At 38.8% G+C, this 26,258-nt stretch overlaps 1 protein-coding gene across 3 annotated transcripts in view; it reads right to left on the bottom strand.

Moving 5' to 3' along the window:
* MBD2 (methyl-CpG binding domain protein 2) overlaps positions 1–26,258 on the bottom strand; it is a 67,836-nt gene that overhangs the window by 26,686 nt on the left and 14,892 nt on the right. Inside the window, exons 2-4 of one of the 3 annotated variants that reach the window (XR_006547783.1) lie at positions 24,946–25,105; positions 22,726–23,066; positions 6,836–6,958 (exon numbers count right to left, since the gene is read on the bottom strand). Coding sequence is in view for 1 of the 3 variants with exons in the window: in XM_025273438.2 (XP_025129223.2) it covers positions 6,821–6,958; positions 24,946–25,105 (298 nt within the window). In the remaining 2 variants the exon portion in view is untranslated. Of the gene's footprint in view, positions 1–6,820; positions 6,959–8,890; positions 10,038–22,725; positions 23,067–24,945; positions 25,106–26,258 lie in introns of those variants that run through there. The other 2 variants (XR_006547782.1, XM_025273438.2) reach the window with 2 other exon arrangements.

Raw genomic sequence — 26,258 nt, 5'->3', positions numbered from 1 at the left:
TAATCTCAAATGAAGAATAACAAAGCTAGAAAACTTACACTACTAGATATCAAGTTCAACAAAACAAACAGACCAATGAAACAGAACAGAGTGTAGAGACAAATTCACATGTACAAACAGACCAAAGGAACAGCATGGACCACAAACAGATTTTCACAAGACTTTCACTTACACGTTTCATGTATCACAGAGGTGACAACACAACGCAGTGGGAAAAGAACGGTCTTTCAGTAAATGCCAACTGGATATCCATTCAGGAGAAAAGTCAGTCCACCTCGCATATATACAAAAGTCAATTCCAGATGGATTAAAGACCCAAATGGAAAAGTAAAACAAAGCTTTCAGAAGATGGTATGAGGGATATGTTGATAACCTTAAGTAGGCAAAAATTTCTTAAACATGTCACAGAAATAAAAGGAAGAGACTGATGAAGTATATTCTTTACTTCTCATAACTTGAAGTATTACATATAGAAAAATGTAAAAAAAAAAAAAATACGTTTACAGTTCACTGAAGTTTCACAAAGTAAACACACTCATGTAACGACCACACAGATCAAGAAACAATATCACCAGCAACTTAGAAGCCCCCACTGCCACACTCACCCAGTCTCTAGCCCACCTCCCAAGTCTCTTAAAATCATGAACTTATACTTACTGAAAAAACACTATAAGGGAAGTGGAAAAGGTTAAGCCGAAAACTGGAAGAAGATATGTGTGACAGATCTGACAAAGTACTGATACTCAGAATACGCAGAATACGCAAAGAACTCCCACAAGTCAATGAAGAAAAGAAAAACACCATTAACACAACAAAGTGTGAAAGACTTGAGTAGACGCTTCAAAAGAAAGGATATCTATACAGCCAACAGACATACAGAGTGCACAATATCATTAAATATCAAGGAAATGCAAGTTAAAACTGAAAGTATCCCTAAACACATACCAGAATGTTCAAAATTTAAAGACTGATCATATCAAGTGTTAACAAGAACTGGAAGCAAGTGCACACTGCTGGTAGAAGGGTGGTAACTCTGTATAACCAGTCTGGAAAACTAGATGGTAGCATTTAATAAAGCTGAACGTATGCATACTCTTATGACCCGAAACCTCTACTCTGGTATAAACCCCAAATCAAAAACACGTACTAGAATATTCACTGAAGCAACATCCATAACAGTCAACAAGAAAGACAGAAACTGAAATTAACAACAATAAGAGAATAGTCAATGCAGGGAACAGAGAAAAACCAAATACCAAACAAAAAATATCCTTAAAATTAATAGATTCAGAGAGGTAAGAGTAGAGGTTGTAGCTATAAAATAAGAATAGCAAAACTTTATGTACAAACCTGCTGCTGGAAATTAAAAATAACATCACCAAAATAAAAAAAAAAGGATAAAAAGTTAAAATCAAGAAAACATTCTGGAAAGTAAAACAACAATCATAATAAGAGAAAAAATACAAAAGTAGAAGTATGAAAATTCTAAGATGGCTAATACACAACTTATACAAAGAGAGAATGAAAAGATAAGGGATTCAGCAGAAGAGAGGAAAAAATGACAAGAACATTTTCTATGCAAAGGGTAAACATTTCCCTCTATCGCCTACTAACTGCTCAGTGAATTAAAAAAGGCCTACAAACACATGTCAGTGAATTTTTTTTATCTCACACACATACTAAACATTTTCAGAGGGGGAAAAAAAAGACCATGAAGGAGGAGCAGACATTCTGCAGAGCACTGAACTTCTCTTTGGCACGACTGAAGAAATTCTCAGGGTCAAAATAAATGAATACTAAAGTATCTTATGAATTTTCACATAGAATGTCTTTAAAAATGCATGGCTTTAAAATTTATCTTTCATCTAGAAAGTTTCTTCTAACAATTAAAAACAGTCCCTTTTGATTATTATCAGAAAGATGAGCTCTAAGTGCTGACAAGGATGAAGAGAAAAGGGAACCCTCAGGCACTGCTGGGGAGAAGGTAAACTGGTGCAGCCATGATGGAAAACATCATGAAGATTCCTCAAGAAATCAAAAACTGAACCACCCTACAATCCAGCAATCCCACCCCAGGTATGTATCCAAAGGAAATGAAATCAGTATCTCAGAGACCTACTGCACCCCCCATATTCACTGCAACTTTATTCACAGTAACCAAGACATGGAAACAAACTAAATGTCCATCAATGGACAAATGAATGATGTGTATATAGACACAATGAAATACTATCATCCATAAAAAGAAGGAAATCTTGCCATTTGTGATAATGTAGACGAACCTTGAGATCGAATGCTAAATGAAATAAGGCAAAAGGAGAAAGCACAAACTGCATAATCTCATTTATATGTAGAATCTCAAAAACTCAAACTCATAGAAATACAGAGCAGAATGGTGGGTTGCCAGGGGCTGAAGAAGGGTAGCGAATGGCGAGATGCTGGTCAGAGGATACAAACTTCCAGTTAGAAGATGAATAAATCTGGGGGATCTAAAGTACAGTCTGGTGACTACAGCTAACAACACTGTACTCTATACCTGGAAGTTGCTGAGAGAGATCTTAAATGTTCTCACTATCACGACCACAACAAAAAAAAATGGTAATTATAACAGGAAATAGATGTATTAACTAATTTTTTTTGTGGTTATCACTTTGCAAAGTATGCTGCTGCTGCTGCTGCTAAGTCGCTTCAGTCGTGTCTGACTCTGTGCGACCCCAGAGACGGCAGCCCACCAGGCTCCCCCGTCCCTGGGATTCTCCAGGCAAGAACACTGGAGTGGGTTGCCATTGCCTTCTCCAATGCAGGAAAGTGCAAAGTGAAAGTGAAGTCGCTGAGTCTTGTCCGACTCTTAGCGACCCCATGGACTGCGGCCCACCAGGCTTCTCCATCCATGGGATTTTCCAGGCAAGAATACTGGAGTGGGGTGCCACTGCCTTCGCCGTATTACACCTTAAACTTACAGGATGTTACATATCAACTATACCTCAATAAAGCTGGGGGAAAAAAACATTAAAAAAAAAAAAAAGACATTTCTGGAAGGGAGGAAAGGAAAGTTTCATATCCGTTGAACAAAGAATTAGTTAACAAAATAAACAGAAAAAAATCTAGGATCAGATGGGAGATTTAAGCCCACTTCTTCGGTGATTTAAATATTTACTTTTGGGTAAAAAAAAATTAATATTCTGTAAGAAATGTAATTTATATTCAAAGACTATCAGAAACACCTAAAGCCCAGCAAGTTTAATTAAAAGGAAGAAGTAAAAGATGAAGCTCAAAGATGAAATTTCTTTGATTGGTGAATTAAAAAAAGAGAAAAAGCAAGAGACCAGAAAGTGTCAAAGATGACAGCATTAAAGAAATAAGAAACAGACATATGAGATCTTCATATACTGAAAGAAGGATGCTAGGAAAGACACCCTTAATAACAAAATCACAATTCAATTGGATTAAAAAGAATTTAGGATGAGATTTACGTATCTGGCCAGATAAGGACAGTTCAATGATCTTACTGTTTGGAATAACAGTCTTACAGTTGGTAGAGTTCCCTCCATCCCCACCCTAGATTTCTTTTTAATCTAATAAAAAGACAAGCATGTGCTAGATATGTTTATAGTGTATATAAAACTGGCTAGCTACTTACACTATCATAACCAGGTTTTACAAAAGTTATTTTTACTTTATAATTAATTACAGGCAGAAATCACTGCTGAGTTCTGTTTAATGCACTTTTGTTGTACCCTAATTTGCACTTTTAAAATTATGGCATTTTCAAGGAGTTAATATATTAGAAATTAATAATTCACATATTTTAAAGAATTAAAAATAGACTGCCATATAGATAGACTCAGGCATAGGAGTTTTGTTATAAAAAACAGGAATTATTAATTTCTATGATTACTTCACATGTAGACTAAACATTTCAAACTGATTCAAGGTAAAAGATCCAAAAATCAAATCCTAATTCTAGGTCTCAAAATTCAAGACTCCAAAAGGAATTACAAAACCACTAGCTTAAATATCCTAAAAGAATGTGGTACAGTTAAGGTAGAGACTCCCCAGGCGGTCCAGTGGCTAACTCTGTGCTCCCAAAGCAACGGGCCCAGGTGTGATCCCTGATCAGGGAACACATCCCTCATGCCACAGCTAAGACCTGGCACAGCCAAATAAATATTTACAGCTAAGATAAAAAACACTTATATCTACAGGAACCTCAAAAAACAGACACCTCACTGGCTAATTTATTTACTCTATGATCAGAATAACTCCTCCAAATGAAATATCTGGCAATTCATATTACTAATCTAGTTCGATGAAGCTATGCAAAAGGTGGAAAAACTGGAAGAATTTTTGCCCATGTATTTTTTTGCCTATCTCCTCAACAATAATAGCTCATTAGCAGTCATTTGCCATATTAATGTCAAAATATAATTAAAATCAGCATCTTCCTTTACCAAAAGACCCACATCTAAACTGGAACAGTCAGGATGACAAGATCATGATTTTGAAAACATTAACACCAAAGTTGCCTCTTTACCATTTTCCTACTTTTACTCAAGGCACAGTCTGATATTTTGAAATCCTACTAGGGGGACAGCAGTCAAATATGACCTCAGTTCTTATGTTCAAGATGAAGGGGGAGAGACAACTAGTGTCTCAGTATAATCAAAAACATCCAGCAAAAACTGTCAAATGACAAGAGGACAATGTGAAAAACAGTCCAAGTATTTGAAGAAGTAACCTCCCAAAAAATTTTTACCACTTTCTGTCTATGAAAGCAGTAAAGTGAAGATAAAACCCTCAAAAAATCTGGGTTAAAAATGATATAAGTGTTTTTGTATGGGGGCTGGGGGGGGGGGGGATTTGATTTTTTGATAGATCTTTTCACTTGAAAATAATCTCATAAACCTTAATTAAAGAAGGAAAACTTAAAAACTCCTCAATGTACCAAAGAGTAAGGAGCAACTAATCTGGTTACTTCAGCTGTAAACATCTAGGCTGCCAATACCTCTATAACCAGATAAACACCCAGTGAATATAATAAGTACAGTTTTTAAAATCTGTGACTGAACTTAGGTGCAGAAAACAAATTCCTGTTAAAATGACCATAATTTGCTATTTGGTTTGTCTTTAACCAAAATATTTGTTCAGAGACTACTGAGAATGATTTGACAAGGGCAAAGGGGGTTAAAATTTACTAAACGCTATCTGTTCTCAATGAGACAACTCAAGTTTTCGATATGGAACTAACATTACGCATTATTCCACTTTCTTTATCTTTGTGGCTTTTTGAAGCAGACTGTCTTACCCAATTACATACTTGTGGAATTTTCAATTAACAAAAAAATCTTTACAAAGAAACAATTTTAAAATCACCAAAAAGCCAAAGGACAAGATGTTCAAGACTTTAGACAGTACCTAAGAAAGAACACAATCAGGGAATGGCTTTGTCAAGGTGGGCAAAGTTCAGAATGGCCGCGTTCCTTCCCTGTTGGAATGAATATACTAAACTGCCCGTGGCTGGGTGACTAACAGTGGGTGCAGTGGTCAAACAGAAGGGAAAAGCCTGGCACAGTAAGCTGAATGGCCCACAGGAAACCTGAGTGGTGACAAGAACCTAAAGGCACATGCAGGTACGCATCTTTTATATTGGATGTGATACACTTACATGGCCCCTGTTGAATCTCTTGGGGACCAACAGTAAAGCAAGTCTAGAACTTCAAATCTTGAGACATCTATAGCAAGATGCTGATCCAATGTGGCTCCAAATATCTTCTGTTTTCCTGGCTCACCTGAAGAGGAAAAAACACTACAGAGGATGTGGGAACTGCATTTCTTTAGGTAGCTTCTTCTAGAGCAACTGTCTGAAAGTTTTGGCCCAGTCCTTTATGAAGTCTGCGGATGAGACACTTGAGGGACTAGTGAAAAACAAAATTCAAATGAAAAGGTGGAGTGAGACATCCAAAAGGGGAATACAAGAGTCAAAGATAATGGTCGTAGGTAAATCAGCGTTTCTAATCCTTAAGTGGGAGGAGGAAGAGAAAGGAGAGGAAAAAAATGCACCAAGGTTTCTCCCTCCACTCCCTCACCCCAATTGCTACTAAAATTTCACCAAGCACCTGAACTTTTTTTTACCACAATTAGGGAGTGAGTGCACAAGATTACTTGGAGAGTTTAAGCGTTTTGCCAAGTCTCCCTCCCCGGGCTGTGTGGCATTATTAAGCGGCAGGGAGGCCTTTCAGGTAATACTTATTTTCTGAGAAAAGATTCTGGTGGAATACAGCTTGAAGCAATAAAGAAAGAGAAAAATAAATGCCATTTATACAAAAATGGAAGTCACAGGACAATATACCCTATTGACAAAGTTTATTTACTTCTGTTTTTCCAAAGGGGAGGGACTGCTTTCATGTAATAAGAAATCAGAACAAAAAGTCGTTTTCAAATAATAGAAAATATTTTTAAACTTAGCAACACAAACTGCATGCTTCTTCCCCTTCGGAAATATTCTCCCTGGAAAGATAATCTTTAAAAAAATAGCTAAGATGAGCAGAACCAAGTCTGAGGTACATTCACACAAAAGCATAAAAAGGTAGTCCGTGAAATTAATTTTTTATTTTTTTTTAATTAACTTAATTTTTTCTTAAAACATTTTATCTAAATATTGTCTTAGAGCTATTCTCCAGCATTCATGTAATAGCCTAGGATATAAAACAATTTTCTTTCCAAATATATTCCATTTTAGCCAGAGTTAAGTTGAACTATGACTGGTAAAGATACCAGAATTTTCTGAAAAATAAAACTGGAGAACCAACTAGATCCTTACCTGACGTGGCTGTTCATTCATTCGCTGTGGATCAGATTTCACTTTATTACTAGGATGATTTGTGACTTTGGTTACTGGTTGCTTGAAAATAGATGCTGTTTGTCTAATTGGCAATGTTGTATTCAAGTCTGGTTTACCCTGTGGATATAAGTGTTTTAATTAATAAATACTATATATAAATATCATTAATTACTTATTAATTATCTATTACTTTAACTTGCATTATTGCCAACTTCCCAATCTCAGCATTTTAAATACTCTGAAGTACATTTTAAACACTTTATTATCTAAGACTTATGTAAAGTTTCATAATAAAAAGTGTCGTGTTCTTTAAAATGTCAAAAAACTCTCTATATAAAATTCATAATTGATTTGATTAACAAGATACTAGCAACTTTAAAGCAAACAAATATATATTTATGGTTGGGTTATACAAGAGGAAGGAGGGCTTTCAGGTCAATAACCAGGAAAGCAATCATTTCTACATTCTGAGAATGGAGGAAAATAATGGCGTTCTTGGCTATTAAAATATAAATTACCTCCTCAACTGTTAGGGATCCAGGCTTACATAAAACCACAAAGGTTAACCTTCCCTTTTTTATATATATTTTTAAAAAAGGTAATTAGAAAGCTCTAATTCCCACAAACAAAGCTCAGTTTAGGAAAATGTAATGAAATATTCTGTATCTTTAATTTTATAACACATTTACTTTTTAAAAAGAAACTTTAAACTGAAGTTTCAGAAAAGCAAGCAACATACTTACAGACTTTTAATCAACCAGTAAAAAAAAAAAGTAGGATATAAGATTTTTATTTCTTAATGAAATGAAAATGTGGCACAGAATTGCTATTAAATTCACAGGAAGTACTGTAACATAAGGCGTTGGGGGTGGGGGTGAAGAAAAAGAACAAAATGTGATTTGACTCATTCGGGCTTCCCTGGTGGCCCAGCGGTAAAGAACACGCCTGCAATGCAGGGGACATGAGTCCAATCCCTGGGTAAGGAAGATTATCTGGAGAAGGAAATAGCAACCGACTCCAGTATTCTTGCCTGGGAAATCCCACGGACAGAGGAGTCTGGTGGCCTATAATCCATACGGTCGCAAAGAGTTGGACATGACTTAATGACTAAACAACATCATTCTGATTTGGGCAAAAAAAATAGAAAGGGTCAAATATATCCAAAAGCAATATATATTACATTAGATATTTTTAGTACAGAAGTGTACTTGATAAATCATCTACAGGATGTCAATGAACTTTAACTATCTCCAAATAAAAATTGTATCAACTTCCAGACTCCAAAATAGTGTTTCTCAAACTTGAGCATGCATCAGAGTTACCCAGGGGGCTTATGAAAACACAGATTACTGGGTCTCCCTCCTAGAAATGATGATTCAGGAGGTCTGAGGTCGGGCCTGGGAATTTGCATTACAATTAAGATCCAGGTGATGCCGATGCTGGTCCAGGGACCACACCTGGGCACCACTGCTCTAAAACAAAGACTGCAAGCTGGCGGCAGGGAGACCAGGTCTAACCCACAGATGAGTTCTGCTCCAGTTTTTAGTCTCTTGAGTCAATGAAGCTAAGAGCCACAAATAAAATTCACATAAAATCGAGAATTCTAGCTTCTCTTAACAACTCATAGATCTAGAAATGGACTAATGTGGCCAAACCAGGCGATGACTGATTAGTAATGGCGGCCACTAAAGGTGTCCAGGGTTGTCGTTTTGCAAAAGGCCTCAGCTCACATTTGTGATACCTGTCTGAGCCCTACAGGTATTGAGTTTGTGACCTCTGCTTAAAGAACATCAGAAATTAATCTGATCATTATTACAGTTATGTTATTTGGGTGCCCTATTCAATGAGTCTGCACTCCCCACCCCCCCCACCCCACCCCACACACACTGCTCTTCTGTACAAGCTGGGCATGCTGGGCATTCCTTTCTCTCATTCACTTTTCTTCCGACATATGTGCTTACCTTTAAGAAGTACATTCATCTTAAAAAACTCTAACAATACCACTTCCCAGGCATTTCATTTTCTTATCTTTATGGTTTAAAAAAAAAAAAAACTTGATTTACAGGTGTGGAAACTTGGCCAACAGGCTGCAAAATAACCACTTAGGATTCCATCTCTAAAGAGCGTGAGGCCCAGGAATGTGTAGTTTTAAAACTCTCTTGGTAATTCTGTGATGTGCAGAAGGTTTGGATCCCTCTGATTTATGACATCAAGAGCATTCTAAGACCCTGAGTGAAGCCAACCAACCTGTATCAGTCAGTATTCAGTCCAAAAGACGCTTAACACATAATGGCTTACAAAGAACTCTTCCTGCCACTAATTTGTTATAAGCAGTATCTACCACAAAACAATACCTTGCTTGGTTTTTAACGTTTCTGTACTTTAACAAAGAATAATATACTCTGCTGGTATTAGAACAAAGATGGGATCAGTAGACAAAGAAATACAGAGCAACTATTTGTATGAACAAACACAGTCGAGCCTGTAAGGTTCTGTTACAAAGAATGACTGGAGGAAGCAGAGACTAGTTTAAACTATTCAAAACTATAAAAGGAAAAAACTATAAAATCCTGAATCCACACAGACTGGAAGGAAGCATGAAACATGTAAAACTACTGGTGCTACAATGCTAAGACTAATTTTTTTTTTTCATTATGTTTGTGATACAATAAAAAATTAACCTATTGGTTAAAAAATGTCACTGTCTAACAATGACAGCTTACTGCCCAGGGAAGCAGAGCGAGATTTTTCAAGAGTATGCAGCATTGCTCTTCTGTTGATCTTATTTATATTTTATCATTTTTCCTCTTTTAAACTGGCCTGAAAGCCCTGAAGAAAGAATTTTTTACTAATTAATTCTGTATTCTACAATAGTAAAGTAGTCGCTCAGTCGTGTCCAACTCTTTGCAACCCCATGGACTGTAGGCTACCAGGCTCCTCTGTCCATGGGATTTCCCAGGCAAGAGTACTGGAGTGGGTTGCCATTTCCTTCTCCAGGGGCTCTTCCTGACCCAGATATTCTACAATAGTATCATGTAAAATAACCTGAGAAGCTGAACTAACTGGTTTACCCAGAAACTGTCACAAAAAAAGTAAATTTTATTACCATTCTCTCCTGAGGACTGTCAAAAGAGTCACTGTTAATTCACACCCAGTTGTCTGAGTTTTTCTAAATAACTACCAATCTGCCATGAACCTAGGAGTTATAAAGCAAACATTTTTTTTAAACACATGATTATATTTTAATATAAATACAAAACACATTACAAAACATTATAATAGACTGATGGCAATAAAATATGGTATTTCATTTGTACTGCATGACATCCTCAGTCATAAATAAGTTCTTAGAAACCAGTAACAAAGACACTGATACACCAAGGGAAATGAAAAAAAAAAAAAGAACAAAATGAAATAACACAAGTGACTAGTAAGGATTAAGCATATATGAAGATGACCAAACTGAACAATAACAGAAGCAGAGCAATTTCTTTGTAACATCATATTTGCCAAAGATTAAAAATCTAACATTTGTAGTTTTAGGAAATATACCCACATAAACACTGGTGGATACAATAATGGTCATTATAGTGGTGGTTATTTTAGCATTCTTTTTGAGACTTTTGCACATGTGTGAGTTCAATACTGAAACATGGTTAATACATCTGTGTATTGCTACATAACAATCTAAAAACGCAAATGTGAATTACTGAATAGAAAGTTGTCTGGAAAATCACAGCAAAATTTTAACCTTACTGTATAAACAGATCAGAAAAGGGACTGCTACTATTTTTTGCCTTTAAAGTACTTTTTTCCAAATCGGACAAGATTAAAGCTATTCGTGTATTTGAAATATTCCCTTTCGATACAGAAGTAAGTGAAACAAAGTTCCTTATATTATAAAACTAAACTGACAGAAACACATATTCTAACAGTTTCCATTCTAACAGTTTTCAATCTTTGATATATCTTCTCAGTACACAGGCTAGCACTCAAATAAAAGTTGTGTATTTTATAATAATGTGTATATTAAGTTGTGAAGTTTTCAAATAACTCAAATAATTGTTGACAGTTTATTCTATCCCCCCTGGGATAAATACAAAAATAAAACTTTCTAAAAATTTTTTAAAGTTTTATATCTTTCTAATAAATATCTGAGATGGCTCTTAAAACGTCAAAAAACAAATATACAATAAAAATTAATTTTAATCAAGGACAAGGAGAAACAAATTTCCTTTTGAAATGGTTAACAGTGATTGATTCTAGCCTTAACCATCTGATGTGGATCTGAACTTTCTAGGGGTGTGGGCAAAAAAAGAAACATTCAATGACATAGATTTCATATTCAGAAAGGAGGAAGCATACCAATTAAAGAGGAAAACAAAAGCTGGTGTTAAATCTAGAAAAAAAAAAATAGACATTTAACATCACGACAGATATTAAACAGATTTCAAATGCTTTTTCTTTTTCCAGTGACCTTCCGTAAAAGCCAAGAACATATTTAAAGGGCAACTCACTGAAGGCGACTCTGAAAAGGACTAAACTAGCGGCCTGACTCGCGTAACCTTTCAATGATTTAATGTGGTTAATCCTAGAACGGGTTTCCGTGGTAGCTCAGCTGGTAAAGAATCTGCAGGCAATGTGGAGACATGGGTTCAGTCCCTGGGTTGGGAAGATCCCCTGGAGAAGGGAACGGCAACCCACTCCAGTATTCTTGCCTGGAGAATCCCCGTGGACAGAGGAGCCTGGTGCATGCGGTCGCAGAGTCGGACACGACTGAGCGACTAAGCACACAATGCTAGAGAAGAGGGAAACTAAAGCGGTGACGCAGATCACGTGTCTTTAAGCTGTACCGTTCAAATACTGTTTCATTGCTACCCTCTAAATTTTTTTGAAAATAGATAAACCCCCACCTACTTCAATTTTTAAAATGGAGAAAAGAAAGAAAACAGGACACTTCCACGTATCATCTTAATTCTGTGGTTTTGCATACCCCAGGAGATATTCATGTCCCAATTTGAGAAGCAAAGACTTTCTTTTTCTAAAGTCGCTTTCCTCATCTGTAAACGAGGTAAATACAGTAACTGCTCTTAAGATTCTTACAAAAATCAAACAAGATACTGCATGTGCGATGCTGCTGCTCAAGCAGCTTTCACTAAGTCAGTTATTGAACAAATACTGAATGCCTACTATCTGCCAGGTACAGACCGTGTGCTGTGTATAGTCATTCACAAATACCAAAATCCTTCAGAGCTTACACTCACAGGGCAGCGAGGAGACAAAACAGTGGTATAGCTTATAGTCATGTTGGCACATAAACTCTGAATAAATAGTAGCTATCTCTATTATCTGGAGAAGGCAATGGCAACCCACTCCAGTACTCTTGCCTGGAACATCCCATGGACGGAGGAGCCTGGTAGGCTGCGGTCCATGGGGTCTCGAAGAGTCAGACACGACTGAGTGACTTCACTTTCACTTTTCACTTTCATGCATTGGAGAAGGAAATGGCAACCCACTCCAGTGTTCTTGCCTGGAGAATCCCAGGGATGAGGGAGCCTGGTGGGCTGCCGTCTATGAGGTCACACAGAGTTGGACACGACTGAAGCGACTTAGCAGCAGCAGAAGCAGCAGCAGCAGCAGCATCTTATTGAACATGCTATTGAAATTTAAAACCTTAACCTACCTATTAAGCTTCCCCATAAGGAAAGTCACTTCCTGGTTAACACAAAGAGGAGCCTGAGCTTTAGGGGGAACCAAGATTATCTTCAAAACCTAATCTTGGATTTGCTCCCGGATATACACGGTAGCCAATGCATTTCCACAAAAGTCAAAAGCCAACAGAATAAAGTGCTTTACAGTCCTTCAGTTTTTTTATATGATTCACTCAACATAAAATCCACCATTTTATACAATTCAGTGGGTTTTAGTATATTGACATTCAGTGGTTTTTAGTATATTGACAAAGTCGTGCAACTTTGCAAAAAGGTTTTTGCAAAAAGTAAAGAAAATATGTATCTGAGATTTATGATTTTGTAATGAAAGTCCATTTCATGTAATATTGTAAATAAGATAATACCTTTTTAAGGAGATCAATGGAATATTGAATATGTAGAAGATAATAAAACGGGTGGACTGTACTTTGAGTTCATTAAAAAAGGATGTAGTTAATTGAAGCAGTTTGAAATTCATCACTGAAATCAAGTTTGGAAGAATTTTGTTTGAAAAGTAACTTGGAACTTTAGTTAATATGAGGTCATAAAAGGACTGATGGCTAAAGGCTAATGAGTTTCAAACAGAGCAGCTCTGCTCAAACTAAGGCTTCCACTGCATGGAATTCATCATCTCCTTTACATCTGGGCTGGCACAAGCTGAGTACACAACCTTAGAATTATGAAAACAGTCACACAAATCATTTTCTGCAGGGCTTCATTCTCTCATTGACCTAGAGTCTAAAAGTCAGGTAACTCTGCAGGACCTATAAAACTTAAGTGAAACTGACAACCACAGACAGAAACTCCAACATCCAAAATAAACGTTGACAAAACCATACCACGGGCAACTATGTCTCTACATCTACTCTCATCATTAGCACAAAGGTCAAGCCCAGAAGCTCTCAGAAGGTCCCGTGCACTCTGATATCTTTGAGGAACTAACTTTTAACAAGCTAAACCTACTCATACTGAACAGACTACTCTCATCAGCAAGTCTGTCTGCTAACGTGGCTAAAGTTCTGTTCACTGTTTGCTTCCTAGAAATCTTTATCCCCCCCATATCTAAACACCTGGCTCAAATTAGCCAAAAAATGGAACAGTGCTTTTAGTTATAATAACTTCTTACTTATCTTCATTTTTCAACTGAAGATTTCTGCATATGAGAAAATTAGAAGTTCTCTGGAATGGCCCTTGAACAACGTGGGACTTTGGAGTGTCAACCCTTCACACAAAGAAAGCTTTGATTTGTGGTTTTGTAGCCATAGATTCAACCAACTGCTGACCGCTAGTACTGCAGTTATTTACTATTAAAAAAAAATTTGCATATATGTGGATGCGTACAGTTCAAACGTGTTGTTCAAAGGTCAACTTTAGTTACAGTGTCTCTTGCTACATCTTACTCCTTCTTTAATTATTCATTAAATGAGCACTGTCCAAGCCACCATCATTCCAGCTTGGGTAAATAGCCTCCTGTTATAACTGGCCCCTGACTTCCACTCCTGCACCTCTATAGTACATTCTCCACACAGCAGAAAAAAAAAAAAAAATCATATTGCCCCCTACATAAAGTCCACAAGAGCATCCTATACCCTTCCTCATCCTGGTGGGCCAGGTCCAGCGACTAGGTCTGTCTGCTTCCTTGTTCTCACCTAGTACCTCTCTCCCACTCACTAACCTCCAGGCTACTACTACGTGTCCTCACATGCTAACCGTATCCTGCCTTAAGGGTTCTGCACTGGCTATTCCCTCTGCTTAGAACACTTTACCCTCTGGTTTTTGTAGAGCTGAATCTTCTCATTCAGTTCTTGGCCAAAAATCATTCCCTTCTGATCATTTGGCCTAACACAGCCACCAAGTCAGTCTCAACCACTCTTAATTAACTGTGTAGTATTTAATATTTAAATTGTGTTAGTCATCACACTAGAATAATAAGTTCCACAAACACAGAATCTTCCTCTATATTATTTCTAGAATCTGAAATAATGTCTGTGCACACAGAATGTGCTAAAAAAAAATTTTATGGAGTAAATGATGCATAAAAGGTCTGTTACATGTAAGATCTTAAGTTATGCAGCCCTTACTCCTCAATAGTCTCACTGTCAGTCTTAAACTTATACATGCTATGTTAAGTGGAAGCTACTAATTCAATGCGGTCTACAACATCCATGTCAAAATTATCAAACATAATCATCTGTACTATATACCTCAAGATTACTAATGTAAAATAACCCCCAGACTTGTTCCATTAATTACTATATAACATGAAGTTATGCTTATAGATACATAGCCAGCCCTACAAAAGTATCCCATGGGAAAATAATCCTCAGATGGTGTTTTTGGCAAAGTCAATTAGAGTGATGCTGTATCATGAAATAATGGGAAATAAAGAGTACAAACAATGTATAACCCAGTAGACTGCCAAGATGAGATTAAGACATCAAAACAATCTATGTATGTTGGCAAGAAGCATGCCATGCTGCTCTTAGACAGCCATGGTTCAGGAAAAATGTTCATTATGGATCTGAAAACTTTATCATCTCAGTATAACTTGCTATAACAACTTCTCATCTGTATATTAAAATAACCTAAAATTTAGCAGTGGTTCTAGACAGAGGAGACTGGTATGGAAATTAAAACCTTGGGACAAAATATAAGGTCAATTAATAAGATGTCAACAGATTAAGTAACAGAGATGAGACAGGTAATCACTTGATTGAGTTACACAATTTAATCTGTAAGAATAATATTAACTAGGTGATAAACCAGGTAATATTAACTAGGGGCTTCCATGGGCTCAGTGGTAAAGAATCTGCCTGCCAAGCAGGAGATATGGGTTCGATCCCTGGGTCAGGAAGATCCCCTGGAGAAGGAAATGGCCACCCACTCCAGTATTCTTGCCTGGGAAATCACATGGACAGAGGAGCCTGGTGGGCTATAGTTCACAGGGTCGCAAAGAGTCAGACACGACTGAGCGACTAAACGACAACAAGGAGATAAACGGAGCTAATCAACTTTGGATTCCAAAAACTTTACTGAGAATTCAGCCTGCCCCAAATGGTAAAACTGTTCTCTCAGGAAGCTGAGCAAAGGTGCTTGTTTAAGGAGCCCATACTCCGCTGAGTAGTCCTGTAACATATCAGGCGTGTAGGGGGGCTGAGAACTAAGGCAGGAATAAAGTCAGTTCTTTGGGGGCTCAGAGATCCAAACAAGTCCTACTTGCCTAAGACAGTGCTTCTAAGTTCATTCATAATACTTGTCTGGCAGAGGTACACACACCTCCTTTCTAAAAAATCAGGACAATCATATTCCAAATGTTTGCATACTCTGCTCTAGCAATTATCAAAATTAATCCCATCACACCCCACATCCTATCTTCATAATAACCAAATAGCCAAGTCCCCCAGATCATACGTCATCACGCAGTACTCATCTCTACAATATTCTGTACGTCCACCCTGTAGTTCAGTGGCCCTCAAACTTTTTTGACTTCAACTAAGAGTAGAAATACATACTTTAAATCATGACTCAGTACACACAAGGGTGTATAGATCACAAAAATCACCTAAAATACTTAGCCTTACTAAATGGGATGTGTACTGTTTTCTATCCCATTGTCTCGTATCTTAAAAACGCTAGTCATGGACAAGCGAGACCAAGTGAGAGGCGCTCAGCCGTGTCCGACGCTTTGTGACCCCATGGACTATACAGTCTATGGGATTCTCCAGGCCAGAATACTGGAGTGGGCAGCCGTTCCCTTCTCCAGGGCACCTTCCCTACCCAGGGATCGAACCCAGGTCTCCCGCACTGCAGGAGGATTCTTTCCCAGCTGAGTTTGAAAACCAACCCCTAACCTTACCCGTCACTCCCCCTGCCAGTCCTTGCCCTGTACACTCTTGGGAAGTTGGTCAGCAGAGAGGCTCTCCTATATCCTCAATATTTTCTTTGAACATTCTCTCCAGTTCCTGGACTTCCTTAAACTTGCCATCCCTCAAAGATCCTATGCCCCTAAAGTTCTTCCAGATAGAGGCTTTTCCCCTCTTCCTCTCTGACAACTACATTTCTAAGGCCCAGTAAGTGGTTCTGCTTTCCTCCTTTCTCCCCATTACTTTCTCATATCATTTCTCTCTATTTCCTCCTTCAAAAAGCAGAGCTCCCCTGAAGCTCATAGGGTCTGACTGTATGAGTTTCTACCCTCCTCCCTGATTTCTCCTTTACTCACTGAAGACCTTAGTTTCTGTTTCATGTTTTCTTCCCCAACCCAGCTCTTAGTCCTCATTCTTAGAGGCCTCAATACCCACATGGATAATCCACGCAACATCCTGAGTCCTCTGACCTGTTCTACCCAGCCTCACCCACCTAACATTACAGGCACAAGCTTGTCTACACTGGTAACTATACAGTGTCCAATATCTCAGGCAAGCATCCAACCTTCCAATTTCTACTTCCTGCCCTTATAACTCACTGAGGACTGCCCTCCAGGTTCTTTGAACCCATCAATACCCTCTGCCCATTGGCTGACCTGTTTTCTTACTCTTTCAAAACCTCTTCCACATCCCTCCTCACCTAGTATAGACTCCATGGTCCATCACTACACTGTCAATGTTCTTAAACTTCTGTGGTTTTCCACTGGTGCAACAGGCCCCATTCTTACCTTTCCACAGTATTTAAAATGGGAAATTAACCGAATCAGCATCCCTTTCATTTACCATCTAGTGATTCTCCTTCCTAGTCAAGAAAATTTACTGAAAGAATTGTCCACCATGAGCAATTTTAACTCTCATTCACTTTCAACCCAATCCAATCTGGCTTCTCTTTCCCCCCAAACCACTAGTATCAAGGTTATTAATGACCTTCCTGCTGCCAAACTCAATGGAAATTTCTGTCTTCCTCCATTCAACGTTTCAGTGGCAATCAATATACCTGACCATTCTCCTTTTTGAAACATTCTCCTCTCCCGTGTCTCTCCTACCTTTCACAATCCACTTTGCTGATTCCTTCTACTCTATTTCAATTTTAATCACTGGATTTTCCCAGAGCTTCATTCTGGATCCTTCTGTCTATAAGCTCCAGGCCCATTACTTGAAAAACTACCTACGTAACTTTCTACCTAATGACTTTCCAGCTCAGACCTCTCAATCAGTATATACATATGACATGACAAATCCATTTGGATGTTTAATAAGCATCTCAAACTCTGGCCACTCAAAGTTGAATTCATTGTATTCACCCATATAAATTCTTTCCTAAGGCAATCTCAGTAGATGGCAAACCCCATTCATCTAGTCACTTAATCTACCTAAAATCTAAGGGCTCACACTTGGGTACTCTCTTTCACACCCAGTTCATTAGTGAATTCTGTCAATCCCATATTCAGAACAAGACTAGGATCCCTTCACCTCTATTACCACGTATGTCTGCTGCTGCTGCTAAGTCGCTTCAGTCATGTCCAACTCTGTGCAACCCCATAGACGGCAGCCCACCAGGCTCCCCCGTCCCTGGGATTCTCCAGGCAAGAACACTGGAGTGGGTTGCCATTTTCTTCTCCAATGCATGAAAGTAAAAAGTGAAAGTGAAGTCGCTCAGTCATGTGTGACTCTTAGCGACCCCATGGACCACAGCCTACCAGGCTCCTCCATCCCTGGGATTTTCCAGGCAAGAGTACTGGAGTGGGGTGTCATTTCCTTCTCCAGGGCATGAAAGTGAAGTCGCTCAGTCATGTCTGACTCTTAGCGACTCCATGGACCAAAGCCTACTAGGCTCCTCCGTCCTTGGGATTTTCCAGGCAAGAGTACTGGAGTGGGGTGCCATGGCCTTCTCCAGCATGTATGTCTAGACCATCATTATTCCTCACTGTACCGTTGTAACAGATACTCACTCCTCACTTCTGCTTTTGTCCATTTCTTTCAACTGAACAAAACCTGTACTTAAGAGTGCCCCACACTTAAGTGAGGCGATCCCCTATAAGGACTTCAAGGCCTAGAAATGCTGGATTCATCATCTGTGATCTACTCTCTCCCCTTTCCACCCCCAACGTGTCCAACAGAAAGACCAGAAGCCACTCTGTTCCACAGGCTTAATAAATTATGAAAACAGCACCAGCATCTTTGGAAAAGATTTCAGCTACCTTCCTATCAGCCAGGAATGTTTTACAGAAGGAATGGGATCTCTGTTTTCAGTTTAGATGGAAAGATACTAGGAAAGTAGAAGCCAACTTGTAGATCTTACCACAATACCAGGAGCTGGTAATCAACTGATCCTATCACAGGGCCCTTTAGTTGACAACGGGGTCCCTAGTTCTGAAATAAATCACCCCACTAAGGTGCTACTTCAATAACTGAAAAAATTCCTCATCAGTTAAACAAAGGTCTAATGTGAGCTACAGCAAGTGAAATGATCCTTAACATTTTTTGCCAAAGCCTTGCTCCCTCTCCTGTTGTAAAACAGTAGTTAACTTTTTCAATTACATTCTCCTTTGAGAAATTGGCAAAGATGACGTTCTCCTTAGGAAAAAACAATTATACACATTATATTATACACATTTCAAAGGTTCCTGGAGAGCATCCTGAAATGTGGACTCTCAGGTTAGACATCTTCCTGACTCTACTAGTTCCAAGCTGGCCTCTTTCATCTTTTAAAGGAAAAACAACAACAGATAATGTTCCATGATCGTGCTTTCTTTTCCAAACACTGTCCTCTTTCCTCCATCTCTCATTCAAACTTCGCAAGAGCAGTCTAACCATTTTATGAGGACGGAGGCAGAAATGCACGTACGCGTACACGCTCAGTAAGTCCACCGAAGCTCTGAAAGGGTATACAAACAAAACTGGCTGACGATAATTCCTCTAGGGAAGAGACTGAGCCTGAGAGACTCAAAGAGGAGAGAGATGCGTCTCACAGGATATCCTTTCCACCATGTGTGCAGGTCGTAATCAAGTAAGACTAAGTAAAAAAATTTAAAACTTTTACAATGGCAGGCTACATCTTTGCTCATAATTTCTGGTTTCCCAGGAAGTTTCTGGCATTCTAAATATGACTCCTGGTCCTTCTACCCCTCTGATGCTTGTTAGATTCTAAGTCACCAGGTAACTTATTTGAAAATCCAGTGAACACTACAAAGTATACTTCTCTATCTGCCCCTACACTGGGCAATGTCAATGTTTCGCAAACCACTATGACAGGAGTTCTCATAGCGTGACCCGGGAATCCCTGGAAGTCTACGAGATCTTTCAGAGTCCAAGAAATAAGAGTATTTTAACTCAGTCTTCCTTACCTACCCTCTCCCCAAACTTGTTCTTCCTGCCCTATTCCCCCTTGACCACTGTCCCAAGGGACTCACCCCAGAACTGGAGTAGGCATCAGCAGTTCCCACGCTCTACAATCATCAGGGACTCATCTACTAACTTGTCTTGATTGAGTCTCACCTTTTTATACCTCTGGGCTACAGTGTTAGTCCAGGCCCTCACTGCTTCTCTGGACTAAACTGCTCTAACTGCTCTCCCTGCTTCCAGACCCCACTTTTCCCAAATGGTACCCATTCTACATCCGACACCCAATCTGATTCCCACCACTACCACCAACTCACTGAAGTTTTCCATGTGCAACGCTACTGCCCTCAAGAAATATCAGCTCTCTTCAAGAATTTGTTATTATTATTTTGTTGAAGATAATTAGAGCAAATCACCTGCTGGATGATTTGATTGAGTACTTGGGACAGGGCCACACAGAATCCAAACTGTGGTCACAGCCACAGTAGTAGACTACCACGCACGTTCAGTTGCTCAGTCATGCCTGACTCTTTGCAACCCCACGGGCTGTAGCCTGCCAGGCTCCTGTCTGTGGGACTTCCTAGGCAAGAATACTGGAGTGGGTTGTCATTTCCTTCTCCTGGGGATATTCCTGACCCAGGGATTGAACCTGTGTCTCCTCCTTGGCAGGCAAATTCTTTACCCACTGAACGATCAGGGAAGCCCAGTATACTACCATAAACCAAGATAATTCATGAAAAGAAATAATGGCAGACTTATACAATTAATTCCTTCAAGGGACCATAATGCTCTTTATTACCAAATACATCCTATTTGTGTGACTAGAGAAATATGATGAAAGAACTGAGTCTTTCCAAGGTATTAGCAGCATTGACAAGTCAGGCTGAAATATAATTTGTTCTATACCAGATCCATAGTGTGAGTGAGCAAGCTGTAAAATATATGTCACATTAACGTTAGGGAACTTGAATTTTACTAGTTTTGTAGATTTAATTAATAAATGTTTCAGAATTCAGTTTAATATTTACACATCTGAAACATTAAAATAAATTTCTAGCAGGAAAACTAAGCTACTGAAGTTCTTTAAATATATCACGCACTGAGGATCACCATACTCTTCTCTATCCAATCTTAAGACTGTTCTCTAAGTATCTTAAGAAATTAACTTCCTTCTTAAAAGGTTAAGGATCGTTATTTCTTAAAACCTTGAAACATCTCTTTGGAAAAACAAAGCCTGCATAAACACCTAAACAGTATTTAGATTTTAGAGCAAAAGTCATTTTTAAGAGGCACACTCCAGAATCATGCAGTCCAATATGGTAGCCACTAGGCACATGTGGCTATTTAAACTTAATTAAATAAAACTACAAGTTCAGTTAGTCAACCACACTAGGCACCTTTCAAGTACTCAACAGCCACGTGCGGCTGGCGGCTGCAACAGTTCCATCATCACAAAAACTGCTACTGACAGCGCTGCCCTCCTAGACTCCACCCTTTGAGTGAGCTCCGAGGAAGCCACTCGGGACTTCAAAACATCAGCTCGAGGCTGATGACTTCCAAAGCACTCTCTAGTCTTCTTCCATTAGCCAAAGGGACTATGTTCAGTAACAAACTGGTTATTTTAATTTGACTTTATCAACTAAAGAGATGGAAGCAGGGGCTAGAAATAATTATGAGAGTGGCAAGAAAATCAATAAGGTACAATGTAATCTAGAATGGAACAGATTTCCAGGGTGAGTCTGAGACTGAGTTTGAGACAAACAGGAAGAGGTACTGCAAAAGCCTTAGTAAATATCAACTGAAAGACAATCTTCACTCTACTGTATCCACCAATCCTAGAAGAATTAAAAAGCATTTTTAAAGTTCTTCAAAAGGTATCTTTCCAAACATACTTGAAGATATTCACTCAGTAAATTCCCCTCTGATACAAAAGATATACTAAAATCAATATACCAGTCAATATAAACTATAATTTGTACTGTTTATAATTGTATTGCTTATAATTCAAAGTTTATATTGTTCTTTACATTTCTAATTTTTTCAATATAGAGTCTTTAAAAAATATCCCGTTCTGGAGTATGTAGCTGAAGAAAATAAAAGCACTAATTTGAAAAGATACATGCACCTCAATGGTCACAGCAGCATTATTTACAGTAAGCAAGACATGGGAGCAACCTAAGTGTATATCAACTGATAAATGGAAAAAGAAGATCTGATATATAAATGTACACATAGATAGACACACACACCATACACACCACACACACTCCAGAATACTACTCAGCCACAAAAAAAAAAATTAAAAAAAAAAGAATGAAATTTTGGCACTGCAACAATATAGATGTATCAGGAGGGCATTATGCTAAGTGAAAAAAGTGAGACAAATACTGTTCCACATATCATTTACATGTGGAATCTAAAAAATAAAACTAGTGAATATTAAAAAATATTAATGTAATTAATGAACTTCAGCCAGTTTCACAATCTGACTTCAAAGCCAAACTCTACCTCAGATTCCTGTTTAAATCTCTTTTAATCTCTATATCTCTCAACTTTCTCTATACTGCATTATTACTTTAGAAAGACCTGGTATAGTTACTATTAATTACCCACAAATATGTTTTCTGCTTTATAGCGATATTTAATGTTGGTGTTACTCCAAAAGGGAACTTACTTAGAAAAAAAGGAAAAACTCCATTTTCTGTCTTAACTAAAATAAAATCAGATGCAAAAATAAGATCAGGGCCCCAAAATTCAGACAGAGCACTTTCAGAAAACGATAACAAAAGGCATTTCCAAAATACGTATGGTGTATTAATTTATTCAATCAACATTCACGGCCACTATAAACTTCTGGAATGATGTGAATAATAAATAAACATTCAGCAAACATTTATTAAGTACCTACCGTGTGCCAGGCTTTGGATTATATACATATACCAAAACAAAGCAAAACGAGAGACATGGGCCTTGCCCTCGTGGAGCTCAGTCTAGCTGCAGCAGACCGACAGCCACAGACCTCGTGGCCAAGCACCAGGGAGGCCTACGGGAGGAGGCCTGGCTCCGGGCGGAGGGTGCAGGGCAGGCTTCACAGAGATGGAGACAATGGAGCTGGGCCTTGGATGAGGAGCAGGTCACCAGATGGAGGGGAAGGGGGGAAGCACATTCCAAGCAGAGGAAACAGCACATGAGCAAGCAGAGTCTTGAAAGCACATGCCACGGTGCAGGATGACGAGAAGTCCAGCGCAGCTAGAGCGGAAAGGTGCACACAAACTAAAGAGATGAATTAGTTTTAGGTTTGTAGTGAACCGTAACTAGCAGGAGGTATATCTCCATATTACACTGAGCGCAGCTGAGCTGTGATTCTGCTAACAACGGGGTGCTTTGGAAGCATTCCGTTCATTTCATCAATATTTTAGCCCCTTCAAAAGATGTCCAGGACTGTTTAGAGTTTTAAAGAGGCAGTTTCAGAAAAATATATCTTAAATTTCCTCTTATATTTAAAAAGCAAAATAAACCCAGAATCAACATTTTCTTAAGCTGAAATCACACAGCTTCACCCCTAGTTACACGAGTGACCTAGTTACTAATGACCCTAGTTGCACTCAAGGTCCTAACCTGAGCACCCTCTACTCCTACCACTATATCCCAGCCCCTGAACACCTTCAGAACCATCGACACCATAGTTAGGTGGGCAACTTGGAGGCAATTCAAAGCATCCCTTTCCAGCTCTGCGTCTCTAAACGAGGGACCTGCCAACACCACTTTGGAAACCGGGCCAGGTAACTAACGCAATACGTGAGGACAAGTGCATTCTCACCTCCACACGATGCTCTTGGAAATCAAGCTGTTGTTTAAAAAAACAAAAAACTATTAAGCTAAATTCTGAAAAAAAGAGGGATATAAAGCAGAGACCCCATATTCTCCAGAAAAAGTAAAAGGCAAGGAGGAAGGGCGGCTGGGTCAGAAAGTTTCCCATGCGGGCCACCGGGCGACACCGTTCACTGAGGCAACTTGGTGCTTAGGAAGCTATAACGGGAAAAGGAAAAGAACACGCTAGGTGACTTCACGGAAACTCCTGTTTACTGCTCACAACAACACTAAGGGAAAGCTTTTATGATCCTAAGTTTACAGATGAGAAACCTGAGGCCATCAGAGGTTAATCAAGGTGCCAGTGACTGTGAGCGAGGAAGAGGCAGAGCCAGAGCATGAGCGCATGACTGCCTGGACCCACGGCCCGCCCTGCGACACGCAGGCTCCCGGTCCTCAAACACACACCGCGCTCCCAGGGGGCGCGCACGCCCACACCAGTCACATCCTAGAAAGAAGGTCCTTCCTCTTCCCTCCACTGCTTTCACAGTCATTGTAAGACAATCGTGTGGTAACACACGTAACACGTGTTTCTCTGAAATTTACAGGAAAAAAAACTGGGTGGAGGGGGTGGTTATAAGATTAGTTGTTTGGGGGACAGGGGGAGGTGGGCACTTTCTTTGGGGGCTTTAATACAATTAAATTAGCATAATTCAAATACTACTCATGTAAATTCTTATATATCATCAACTAAGCAACTCACTAAGGGTAAGAGCTAATGGAAAAATCTCCAATCACAGTATTAGAATGTGAATATTACTCCTAAAGGAATATTATTCTTCAATACCATCGAAAAGTCATAATAAAAATGGTTCTTTCTCAAATCCTAATCCTGAAAATTAACAGGGACATATAAATAAACTATGTGGTAAGGGTACTTGCACCACAATAAACTTTTGCCTCTTTATGGGCAACACGAACTATTTTAACGGGGGGCAAAAAGCAGACAATTAATATCAACAGAATATTTTTTGTCAACAGTCCCAATGGGCCCAGAGTATGATATATGTTGGCCTAGGGAGATACTGAAATGTTGTTTTCAACATCATTACTTAGGCTCTCTCTCTTTGTAAGCCAACTGCCAGAAAATTAATCAGATTTATTAAGTTAAACTGCTTTGCAGTGGGGAGAAGGAAGGAAAAAAAAAAAAAACAAAAACAAAACTGGGGCATTCAGACAACCAAAACTCCAGTGACACAAAACAACGTAACAGACTTTGGGGAGAGCTTCTGAAACAGCACCCATCTGATTAACCCACCTTATTCTGATTGAGAGGATCATTCCGCAGTCTCTGTTTGTTCTTCTGTAATTTACTAGGCATCATCTTTCCAGTTCTGAAGTCAAAACTGCTGAGGTCAACAGTATTTCCCAGATACCTTGCCAACTGAGGTTTGCTTCTGAACTTCTTACCACTCGGACTAGAAGAAAGATAACATTAATTGTACAAAAGGCAACAATATATACCCCAGATCGCTACCTAAACCTTTTCTTGCCTGCCTTTCTGCTCCCAATTAGTATCACATCATGGCTTTACATATGTTTATTTTTTTCCAAAGAAATATTAAAAGTTTTAAAGGAACATCTTAACTTCCTAAAGAAAGAGACAGTGAGTCTGCCACCTACCATACCACCCCTAGACACACTGCTGGAACACACAGCAGATGTGAATACAGGTTATCCCGCTGGCCACTCACCCAGCAGCCACTGACAGAACGCCAACCCAAAGAGCACGCACAGCACACACTGCAAATGGCTTCTATTTTACCCATTTTCCAGACTGATTTTTGAAATGCTTTTTTTCCTGTATTACATGTACACAATGCCAAGAGTAACTAGAAAGAACTTCAAAACAAATTGTTCTGATGTCAACAATTCCTGTTAAAAGCACACTTAGGGACTTCCCTGGTGGTCCAGCGGTTAAAACTCCATGCTTCCACTGCACGGGGCCTGGGTTCTATCCCTGGTAGAGGAACCAAGATCCCACAAGCCATGGAGCACAGCCAAACACACACACACCACACACCACACACCACACACACACACCACCTGTAATCCATATAACCTTTGGGCTACCGATTTGAACTCAAAGCACAACAGGAAAAAAAACCTGAATTCTGACAATAATAAATGCTGCCTCATGTTACTAAAAGGAGAAAAAACAAGGTAAACATTTGCTAATGTGTTTGTATCATGCTGACGTGACTTTTGTTAGCCTAACTCCTATCTGAGAGAAGTGTATCAAGAATAACTTACTTTTTGTAAGAAAAACTGTCAAAGCTGGAATATTACAAAAGTGCCAGAATTATACAGAGGCTTGAACTAAACTAATCTTTCCTAAAACAAAAAAATTTCCCATGTGGCACTAAACTGTAAGAAAAAATTCAGAGGAAGAACGCCCCAAAGTCTTATCTAATAAATTGTCTGACCCAAAATGTGCTAGAATAAACTTCAGTGAGCTATGGCACCAGAAGAGAATTGTGAGAATTCTAGAAAACCTTTCAAAAAAGCCAACATGTCATACTGAGAACTTAACCTTGCTCCAACTGACCACAATAAAAGAAAAATAATTCA

This window comes from Bubalus bubalis, chromosome 22 (assembly GCF_019923935.1).
Source record: "Bubalus bubalis isolate 160015118507 breed Murrah chromosome 22, NDDB_SH_1, whole genome shotgun sequence".
Taxonomy (NCBI): domain Eukaryota; kingdom Metazoa; phylum Chordata; class Mammalia; order Artiodactyla; family Bovidae; genus Bubalus; species Bubalus bubalis.
The sequence above is the reverse complement of the archived record's forward strand: the minus strand, read 5'-3'. Positions and strand labels throughout refer to the sequence as shown.